General features: G+C 43.1%; 1 protein-coding gene across 1 annotated transcript; it reads left to right on the top strand.

Moving 5' to 3' along the window:
• The first annotated feature begins 2,693 nt into the window (after positions 1 to 2,693).
• Positions 2,694 to 3,771, top strand: LOC113097731 (olfactory receptor class A-like protein 1). The gene has a single exon (XM_026262985.1). It carries the CDS (start codon positions 2,694 to 2,696, stop codon positions 3,663 to 3,665), a length of 972 nt encoding a protein of 323 aa, XP_026118770.1. The 3' UTR covers positions 3,666 to 3,771.
• The last annotated feature ends 8,244 nt before the right edge of the window (positions 3,772 to 12,015 follow it).

The raw sequence follows: 12,015 nt of genomic DNA, 5'->3' as shown, positions 1-12,015 counted from the left end.
ATAGGACAGGAAGAGCTAAATAAACTTATCACTGTATCTAAACCAACAACATGTTTATTAGATCCTGTACCCACTAAATTACTGAAAGAGCTGTTACCTGTAGCCGAAGAACCTCTTCTAAATATCATTAACTCGTCGTTATCTTTAGGTCACGTCCCAAAACCATTCAAGCTGGCGGTTATCAAGCCTCTTATTAAGAAACCAAAACTAGATCCTAGTGTACTGGCAAATTATAGGCCTATTTCAAATCTTCCATTTATGTCTACAATTTTAGAAAAAGTTGTGTCTGCTCAATTGAGCACCTTCCGGCATAAAAATGATCTGTATGAAGAATTTTAGTCAGGTTTTAGGCCCCACCATAGCACAGAAACTGCACTTGTTCAAATTACAAATGACCTGCTCCTTGCGTCAGATCAAGGCTGCATCTCATTTCTAGTCTTACTTGATCTTAGTGCTGCGTTCGACACCATAGATCATGACATACTCATAGATCGATTACAAAACTATACAGGTATTCAAGGGCAGGCTCTAAGATGGTTTAGATCCTACCTGTCCGATCGCTAACATTTTATTTACTTAAATGGGGAGTCATCTCATTTATCATCAGTAAAATATGGAGTGCCACAAGGATCCGTCCTAGGTCCCCTTCTATTTTCAATATACATGTTGCCCCTTGGCAATTGGGAAACTTCCCAATTATCTAAGCTAACAGAGTGTGTTAAAAATGTAAAAGATTGGATGACACACAATTTTCTCCAATTAAATTCGGATAAGACAGAGATACTAATTATTGGACCAAAAAACACTACACAGAATCTTGTAGATTACAATCTGCAACTAGACGGATGTACTGTTACTTCCTCTACAGTCAGAAATCTGGGTGTTATATTAGACAGCAATTTGTCTTTTGAAAATCATATTTCCAATGTTACAAAAACTGCATTCTTCCATCTTAGAAACATTGCCAAGCTACGAAACATGTTATCTGTTTCTGATGCAGAAAAGCTAGTTCCAGCATTCATGACCTCTAGACTGGACTATTGTAATGCACTTCTAGGTGGTTGTCCTGCTTCTTCAATAAACAAGCTACAGGTCGTCCAAAATGCAGCAGCTAGAGTCCTTACCAGGTCAAGAAAATATGATCATATTACCCCAATTTTACAGTCTCTGCACTGGCTACCTATTAAGTTCCGTATCAGTTACAAATTATCATTACTTACCTATAAGGCCCTAAATGGTTTAGCTCCTGCGTACCTAACTAGCCTTCTACCACGCTACAACCCATCACGCTCCTTAAGGTCACAAAACGCTGGACTTTTGGTCGTTCCTAGGATAGCAAAGTCCACTAAAGGAGGTAGAGCTTTCTCACATTTGGCTCCCAAACTCTGGAATAGCCTTCCTGATAATGTTCGGGGTTCAGACACACTCTCTCTGTTTAAATCTGGATTAAAAACACATATCTTTCGCTAAGCCTTCGAATAATGCATCTCTTAAATTGTGAGTGTAGTTGCATCTGATCAAAGGTGCATTTTTATTCATTAGCTTGGGTTAAACTAATTTTACTTTGTTGGATCAGCAGCTATGCTAATGATGTCTGTATTTTGTTTCTATGTTTCGCCACGGGATGTAACTAGGATTTACACAAGCTCCAGTCTGGATCCAGAACACCTGAGAAGAGATGATGCTGACCCTCAGAGGACCTCAGATGATGCTAACCCTGAATCAACAACAGAACTAACAATTATTGCTAAATGTGTGACTGCATCATATAGTAACTTAATTAATAATATTGATAGTTCATCGTCTAGCTGACTACGTCTTGTATTATTATTATTATTATTATTTTTATTTTTTCTAAAATCCTGTCAAATGTGCACAAACTACTAGCTACTACTAAATATTGTAGAAACATAATTTTCTGTAAAGTAGCTTTGTAACGATTTGTTTTGTAAAAAGCACTATACAAATAAACTTGAATTGAATTGAATTGAAGTTGGCCAGCTTCCTCAATATATGAATAGTCTATTAACTTTTAATAGTCAAGGGTATAATCTACGTTCAAGTAGATATATTCTTTTAAATGTTCCTTTAATGAAGACAGAGTTTGGAAAAACTGCTTTTATTTATAGCGCATCAGCTGCTTGGAATGAGATCCAAAGATCATTGAAACTTGATGTACTTATTTCAATTAATGAGTTATATCTCAACCAAACATTCAAATCTGTCTGTACTTGCTCTTAACGTTTAATCTTGTTTTATTGCTGTATATGTGTGTGTTGTGCAACTTGTTTTATGTAGTTATGTATATTGTGTGCTGCTACCTTGGCCAGGGCTCACTTGTAAATGAGATATTTATCTCAATGTTTATTATGTTTATCTCAAATGATTATTTCCCTGGTTAAATAAAGGTTTAATAAAAAATAATAAAAATGTTCTGAGAGAGTCTCAGCTAAAGCACTCGCTGTCCTTCAGGCACAAACTGACACTCACTGGAATATTTTCACGAGAGAGTGTTGCATCTGTGACAGAATCAGTCAACTGCACATCATTCAGATAATTGAGCTCAGCTCTGAAGTCGCTGGACCGTCCCGCACAGGAAGATCCCAGTGGCCCGAGCCAGACTATAAAACGAAAGCTTATTCTGAAGAAGGGAATCTTTCAAGAGAAGCTGCAAGAGATCAGAAGCGGTTGAGATGAACTCGGACACTTTGACGCGTGGCCTGCTCTTCCTGTCACTGGCCGTGACTGGTATTCCAGGCAACATCGTGGTCATCTGTGCCTTCCTCTCGGTGGTGTATCACGAGGGCCGTCTCTCGCCCACAGAAAGCATCGTGCTGCACCTGGCGTCTTCTAACCTGATGGTGGTGGGCGTTCGCTGCCTGCTGGAGGTTCTAGCCACGTTTGAGATCCTCAATGTGTTTGATGACACCGGCTGCAAGGTGGTCATCTTCATCTATCGCACGTCCAGATCTCTGTCCATCTGGCTGACGTTCCTGCTGAGCGTGTATCAGTGCCTGAGCGTGGCTCCACCGGGTTCGCGTTTGGCCGTCGCCCGTGCTCTGTTCGCCCAGTACCTGGCTGTCCTCTTCCTGGCTCTATGGCTAATCAACACCTCCACGACTGCCGCCACGCTGCTTTATGCTGTAAGTGCCCGGAACGACTCCAGACTCTTGCAGAATGGGATCAACATCAAGTTCTGTATCCTGAGCTTCCCGTCCAAGCTGGCGATGGATGCCAATGGCGGGGCGCAAGTGGGACGAGACGTGGTGCCGATATCTCTGATGACAACGGCCAGCCTGGTCCTGCTGGTGTTCCTGCTCCGCCGCAGACGGCAGGTGAAGGGTCTGCGGGGCGGCGCAGTGAGGCAGGGTCCATCTGCAGAGCGCCGCGCTGCCCTCACCGTCGTCACACTAGTCACAATCTACGTGATTATTTATGGAGTGGACAATGGATTGTGGGTTTATACGCTGACCGTGCCTAAGATTCTTGACTCCTCGCTGATCGGAGATGTGAGGATCTTCTTGTCGTCTCTGTATGCCGTCCTCAGTCCCATTGTGATCATCATCTCTAACAGGAAAGTCAATAAACAGTTGAATTGTGGGAAAGAGCCAAAGACGTTCTCGGACGCAGCTCAGCCCAGTGATGGACAGTCGCAGACTAAATGATTTTTATGAATCCTTGTTTAATTTTTTTTGTAATCCTTTGTCATTATGGACAAAGAGATTCATTTCTAGATGGAGGGATATAGACTTTTTAATTTACACTAATAAGGAGCCCCTGCTTCAGTTCACATCTGCTAGGAACAAATGCTTAGGTTTCTATGAATGTACTTGTATCTGTCAGGTGTATGTGTCTGCGACAGACATAATAAACTAACTTAATTTCTAACTGTGTGGAAATGAATATCTTTGTCATACTCATTTCCAGATGATTTTATTTGTAATCCAGGCTTTACGTTTACACAAAGAGTTTTTTGAACATTAACTGATTTTGAATGACATACAGGGCAAGAACGTGTTCTCTTCCACAGACTGACTCTTTCAGGAAGGGCGCTGTGTTTTTCCCAAATGTTGTTCTCCATGTGTCATGTTCTTCATTCCACTGAAATCTGATCTGTTCCAACAGATTCCGGTGGAATGTAGGATGTAAATCACAGATGGATCCACAGTCCAGACACACTGAGATGAACTCCAGTGAACTGTGGGAAAACACAAAAGGCTGAAATTAATGATGACTGAATTAATTAAATCTAATAGCTGAATTCTTCTGAAGTGTGCATGTGAGATCTACATACACACACACACTCACACTCACACACTCCATCTCACACACACACATTTAGCAAATTGAGGTAATGAATTAGTAAATCATGCACATGATTTAGCCTACTATTTTTTTCCTGCATGCCATGTGCGGGGATCCATAGAATTCAGAAGGCTGAAGTATATCTGAATGCCTTCACCTGCATCAGGTGCTCAGAACAAGCCCCGCCCTCACAGCTATAGCAGATTATTTGCAGATTTTATTTTGCATAAGAGAAACTGTGAACAATATAAGAAACATTAACTGATTCCCGCATTAAATCGATGTGTACCCCTAAAACCAGACCAGAGTTAGGCATAACCCAAGACTAGCTTCAGTTTCAATGCCCAAATTATACACCGCAACTGAATGTGAAATCTGCAGTTCACATTCACACAGAGTTTAAGTTTAATTATACACTTTTGAATCTCAAATTCTTTTTTTTATTATGAAACTGTAAGTTTACTGTTCATTCTTTTAGTAATGAGTCTAAGCTCAGTTCTAGTCAATAAAAGAGCTGATAGCTCAAACCTGTTCACACAAGCACTGGTGAACCAGAATAAATCTGTCCTTCATTGTGTGTGCATTGTTAGGAAAAACTCAATTCACCAAGATACCTATATTCAGTTCAAAATTAAACTCTCCACTCAAAACAACTCAATCTTGCTGAAAAACAAAATTTGCTCTCAGATATGACGCACAAACAGTCAAGAACATACACACTTCTAAACAGTTTTAAACACTGATGAGATAAATTCAAACAATACTACAAAAACCGGTAAATGTTTTATTCCTTAATGTACATAAAGGTCGTGTTGCAAGGAAACATTTTTAACGAATTTGTGCAATTTGCTTGTTGGTAATAAACATTTAAACTGTTATCCATTGTATTTTATGTTGTTGGGTATCACAAAACGGAATATAATACGAAAAAGTAGGTACTATCTTACAGCGGTCTACTTTCCCCCACAATGCATTGCATCATGTCACGTTGGGGAGAGAATTGACCAAAGCCTGCCTTGAGAGCATTGAGAGTGACTAGAGAGACGAGTAGTAGACTACAGTATTCAGATAGCGCAGAATATAGATAAATAGATAAATACATAGATATATATATAGATAGATAGACTACATATATAGATAAATAGACAGAGAGATAGATAAAGAGATATCGACCAACAGCGACCCAAACGGGCTCGCTTCCCTACAGCACAAGCTTTCCAGCGCAGTTTCCATGGGACAGCACCCACACAAGCTCCTGTCAAACACAGTGACACACACACGGCTACATTTGCAACAACATTTTCACCGGAGGAAGAGATAAACGCTTAGAAACGTCCATATAGCTAGCATGACGCCTTCTATTTCTAGATGACGATTTCTAGATCAAGGTTATCGGTACTTATCTGAACTAACGTCATGATCACTGCCACTAGATATAAAGCAAATGTTGATTGTTTTTCCACTCGGTACTACTCAATGACAGTAAAAAAAAAATTATACATATATACATACACTTCACCAACTCTCCGCTCATTCTCCTCGGACCATGCATAGGCTTTGACGGACATCAGTTCTTGGCAATTCCTCATTTGCCCTCTCACGTCTGGCTGGTTTGAAATTACACGGCTGCGGGCCATCGCACATGTTGGCTCTTGCCACCTCTTCCTCATCCCAGTCAGTCGCTATAATGTTAGTTCTGATGCTGCACACGTTCCAGGCAGGTTTTTGTGCTCGTAATCACTATTTCATACCACTACTAACGACTTTGTACCGTTCCAGGCAAGTTACGCCAAACTTTCTGAGCGCAAGGAATTATAACTAGATTATTTATTTTAATGCAACGTTACATTGACCTAAAATCATTTTTTCAACGTGTACCACTTGCATAAACACTGCATCCGTAGGCAGTATTATTCGTAGGGGCTGTCATCGTTGTTTCGCGTGCTGTGTGACCTCGGAGTACATCGATCTAGTATGAGACACGAGTTCACGGGTGGGAAGTCACAGGTTTGATTGTCGTAGGTAATGATCCAACAGAAACCAGACAGGAGACAAAGCAAGGCAGGAACACACGTATCAGACATCAGACAATCAGACACGGAACCTCAAACAATGATCTGACCAACAGGAGATGAAAGGCAGGGAGTTAAATAGGCAGTTGGAATGAGTAGCACCTGCCGCTGATCAGACGATTAGCGGCAATATCCACATGAAACAATCAACATGACGTAACATTAATACAGCTGGAGACAGTGCATTCACAAACCGTGACAGTACCCCTCCTCCTAAGGAATCTCTTACCTGTCGATTGTAATCATCGATAAGGGAGTGATCCAGGATGTCCCTAGCAGGTACCCAACTTCTCTCCTCCGGACCGTAACCCTCCCAGTCCACCAAGTACTGAAATCCGCATCCCCTCCTTCTAGAGTCCAGAATGCGATTAACCAAATAGGTGCTCTCCCCATCTACGAGACACGGGGTGGGTGGGGGGGGGGGGGGAAACAGGGGTAGGCGGATTAATGGGAGAATGAAATGCGGGCTTAATTTTGGATACATGAAAGGCGGGATGAATTCTCCTGTACGTAGGAAGGAGTTTAAGGCGGACTGCCACCGGACTAATGATCTTGGTGACAGTAAATGGGCCAATAAATTTGGGAGCCAATTTATTAGATACGGAACGGAGAGGAATATTCTCGGTAGAAAGCCACACTTTTTGACCCACGACGTATATGGGAGGCCTAGACCGGTGGCGATCGGCTTTAGCCTTGGTGCGCGCCCCCACTTGGAGTAGAGTCTCGCGGGCTCTGGTCCAAGTGCGGTGACACCTCTGGATGAAGACGTGAACGGAGGGGACCGCAACTTCGGATTCCATACTGGGAAAAATAGGTGGATGGTAACCTACACTACACTCAAAAGGAGATAGGCCCGTAGCTGATACTGGTAAGGTATTGTGGGCGTGCTCCACCATAGACAATTGTTGGCTCCAGGAGGAAGGATTCTTGGAGACCAAACATCGCAACACCCTTTCCAAATCTTGGTTGGCTCTCTCGGTTTGGCCATTGCTCTGGGGGTGAAACCCTGAGGACAGACTTACAGTCACTCCCAGTAGTTTACAGAATTCTTGACAAAATTTAGACACAAATTGGGGTCCCCTGTCGGAAACCACGTCTATCGGAAGGCCATGTAAACGAAAGAAGTGGTCTACAATGGTGAACGCTGTCTCCTTGGCTGAGGGCAATTTAGGCAAGGGAATAAAGTGGGCTGCCTTCGAGAACCAGTCCACCACTGTTAAAACAACCGTGTTGCCCTGGGAGGGCGGTAATAAAATCTAGTGCGATGTGGGACCAGGGTCTCGAAGGGACCAGCAGCGGTTGGAGTAACCCATCAGGGGGCCGATTGGAAGTCTTACCAGTGGCACAAACCGAGCAAGCCAAAACAAAACTGTGAATGTCGCGAGCCATAAATGGCCACCAGAATCGTTGCTTGACTAAAAATCTAGTATGGTTAACTCCTGGATGGCAAGCTACATCAGAGCAATGTCCCCACTGGATAACGTTAGACCTTAATCCCTCCGGCAAAAATAAGCGGTTCGGTGGGCACCCGGGCAGAGGCGTTACCCCTTCTAAGGCCGTTCTGACCTTCGATTCGATCTCCCATGTGAGAGTGGAGACCACTAATGTCTCAGGAAAAATACACTCGGGAGTAGACGGGCGTTCGGAATGGTCAAAAATACGTGACAAAGAATCGGGTTTGATATTTTTGGAACCCGGGCTGTACAAAATAGTAAAGTAAAAACATCCGAAAAAAATTGCCCATCGAGCCTGCCTGGAGTTCAACCTTTTGGTGGTGCTAATGTACTCTAAATTCTTGTGGTCAGTCCATACTATAAAAGGAACCCCCGATCCTTCTAACCAGTGTCGCCATTCCTCCAATGCCATCTTAACTGCCAACAATTCTCGGTTACCAATATCGTAATTTCGTTCTGCAGGAGATAAACGATATGAAAAATATGCGCAAGGATGGACCTTGTCGTCTAAGGGAGAACGTTGTGATAACACCGCTCCTACCCACACCTCTGACGCATTGACCTCCACCACGAACTGACGTGTAGGGTCAGGGGTAATCAGAATAGGGGCTGAAATGAAACGGCTCTTCAGTTTGGAAACACAGCCTCAGCTGTGTCTGACTACCTGAACGCAGTTTTGGCAGAGGTCAAGGCGGTCAGAGGTGCGGCTAGTTGGCTGAAGTTGCGAACCCCAGAAACCTAGGGCCTTACGGGAATCTGGACTTGGCCATTCTACCACAGCCTTAACTTTCCTGGGATCCATGTGTATTCCCTCAGTCGACACGATATACCCCAAAAATGGAATTGACTGTGCATGAAACTCGCATTTCTCCGCCTTGACAAAAAGCCCATTCTCTAGCAACCTCTGAAGCACTCGTCGGACGTGCTGCACATGTTCCTGGAGAGAGGAAGAAAAAATCAATATGTCGTCCAGGTAGACATAAATGAACTGATCAATCATATCTCGCAGCACGTCGTTGACGAGTGCCTGGAAGACCGTTGGGGAGTTGGAAAGACCGAAGGGCATAACCAAATATTCAAAGTGCCCTCTGGGGGTGTTAAAAGCGGTATTCAATTCATCCCCCAACCCGATCCGAACCAAATGATACGCATTGCGTTAGTCCAGTTTTGTGAAAATTGACGCTCCTTGCAACCTCTCGAAGGCCGAAGACATCAACGGTAAAGGATAAGTATTCTTAACCGTGATGTTGTTCAGTCCCTGGTAATCAATGCAAGGTCGCAGTGATCCATCCTTCTTTCCCACAAAAAAGAACCCTGCCCCCGCAGGAGAAGAGGACGGGCGGATGAATTTATAAGCTAGAGAATCAGAAATATATTTCTCCATAGCCTCCCTCTCTGGAACAGAAAGTGAATAAAGTTTGCCCTTAGGCGGAGACTTATCTGACAGTAAATCTATGGCACAGTCGTAAGGACGATGCGGAGGAAGAGAAGCAGCACGAGACTTACTGAACACTTCCTTCAGATGGAGGTACTCAGCAGGCACGTTAGACAAATCCACTGCCTCCTCCTGTAACACAGACACAGACACAGACGGACAGGCAGACACTAAACAAGATTCATGACACTTTTTACACCAGGACAAAATGGAATTAGAGGACCAGTCTATTTTGGGGTTATGGAGGAGGAGCCAAGGGTGCTCGAGGACAATGGGTGCCAGGGGAGAGTCAAGGATGTGAAAGGAAATGGTCTCGGAGTAATTGCCAGATGTGATGAGTGTGATGTCTTCAGTAATGTATGAGATGGTAGGGAGTTGCTGTCCAGTGAGGGCGTGAACCGTGATGTGGTGCAGAAGGGGTCTGAGGGGAATGTGGAGTTTGTGTGCCAATGTGCTATCCATGAAGTTACCTTCTGCCCCAGAGTCCAGTAGTGCTTGACAGTGGTGGGTCTGTGCATAGATGATGATGATGATGTTGATGAGGTCTTCTCGGCGGAAATCAATCAATCACCTTTATTTATATAGTGCTTTAAACAAAATACATTGCGCCAAAGCACTGAACAACATTCATTTGGAAAACAGTGTCTCAATAATGCAAAATGATAGTTAAAGGCAGTTCATCATTGAATTCATTGATGTCATCTCTGTTCAGTTGAAATAGTGTCTGTTTTAATTTGCAATCAAGTCAACGATATCGCTGTAGATGAAGTGACCCCAACTAAGCAAGCCAGAGGCGACAGCGGCAAGGAACCGAAACTCCATCGGTGACAGAATGGAGAAAAAAACCTTGGGAGAAACCAGGCTCAGTTGGGGGGCCAGTTCTCCTCTGACCAGACGAAACCAGTAGTTCAATTCCAGGCTGCAGCAAAGTCAGATTGTGCAGAAGAATCATCTGTTTCCTGTGGTCTTGTCCTGGTGCTCCTCTGAGACAAGGTCTTTACAGGGGATCTGTATCTGGGGCTCTAGTTGTCCTGGTCTCCGCTGTCTTTCAGGGCAGTAGAGGTCCTTTCTAGGTGCTGATCCACCATCTGGTCTGGATACGTACTGGATCCGGGTGACTGCAGTGACCCTCTGATCTGGACACAGACTGGATCTGGTGGCCACGGTGACCTCGGAACAAGAGAGAAACAGACAAATATTAGCGTAGATGCCATTCTTCTAATGATGTAGAAAGTACGGTGTTATGTGAAGTGTTCCGGTTCCAGTTTACCTAATTAATGCAGCCTAAAAATCCTTTAACGGATTTGGATATTAAAAGCATATTAGTATGTTATGTGTATGCCAGGTTAAAGAGATGGGTCTTTAATCTAGATTTAAACTGCAAGAGTGTGTCTGCCTCCCGAACAATGTTAGGTAGGTTATTCCAGAGTTTAGGCGCCAAATAGGAAAAGGATCTGCCGCCCGCAGTTGATTTTGATATTCTAGGTATTATCAAATTGCCTGAGTTTTGAGAACGTAGCGGACGTAGAGGAGTATAATGTAAAAGGAGCTCATTCAAATACTGAGGTGCTAAACCATTCAGGGCTTTATAAGTAATAAGCAATATTTTAAAATCTATACGATGTTTGATAGGGAGCCAGTGCAGTGTGGACAGGACCGGGCTAATATGGTCATACTTCCTGGTTCTAGTAAGAACTCTTGCTGCTGCATTTTGGACTAGCTGTAGTTTGTTTACCAAGCGTGCAGAACAACCACCCAATAAAGCATTACAATAGTCTAACCTTGAAGTCATAAATGCATGGATTAACATTTCTGCATTTGACATTGAGAGCATAGGCCGTAATTTAGATATATTTTTGAGATGGAAAAATGCAGTTTTACAAATGCTAGAAACGTGGCTTTCTAAGGAAAGATTGCGATCAAGTAGCACACCTAGGTTCCTAACTGATGACGAAGAATTGACAGAGCAACCATCAAGTCTTAGACAGTGTTCTAGGTTATTACAAGTAGAGTTTTTAGGCCCTATGATTAACACCTCTGTTTTTTCTGAATTTAGCAGTAAGAAATTACTCGTCATCCAATTTTTTATATCGACTATGCATTCCATTAGTTTTTCAAATTGGTGTGTTTCACCGGGCTGCGAGGAAATATAGAGCTGCGTATCATCAGCATAACAGTGAAAGCTAACACCATGTTTCCTGATGATATCTCCCAAGGGTAACATATAAAGCGTGAAGAGTAGCGGCCCTAGAACTGAGCCTTGAGGTACTCCATACTGCACTTGTGATCGATATGATACATCTTCATTCACTGCTACGAACTGATGGCGGTCATATAAGTACGATTTAAACCATGCTAATGCACTTCCACTGATGCCAACAAAGTGTTCAAGTCTATGCAAAAGAATGTTGTGGTCAATTGTGTCAAACGCAGCACTAAGATCCAATAAAACTAATAGAGAGATACACCCACGATCAGATGATAAGAGCAGATCATTTGTAACTCTAAGGAGAGCAGTTTCAGTACTATGATACGGTCTAAATCCTGACTGGAAATCCTCACATATACCATTTTTCTCTAAGAAGGAATATAATTGTGAGGATACCACCTTTTCTAGTATCTTGGACAGAAAAGGGAGATTCGAGATTGGTCTATAATTAACTAGTTCTCTGGGGTCCTTCCAGATCCAAATCCCACCCGATAGTAGCCTCATACGTACTACCGGGCCTGGCCTTTTACCGGACAGGTA

This window comes from Carassius auratus, unplaced genomic scaffold (assembly GCF_003368295.1).
Source record: "Carassius auratus strain Wakin unplaced genomic scaffold, ASM336829v1 scaf_tig00216384, whole genome shotgun sequence".
Classification (NCBI taxonomy): domain Eukaryota; kingdom Metazoa; phylum Chordata; class Actinopteri; order Cypriniformes; family Cyprinidae; genus Carassius; species Carassius auratus.
This window is presented reverse-complemented; position numbering and strand designations above follow the sequence as displayed.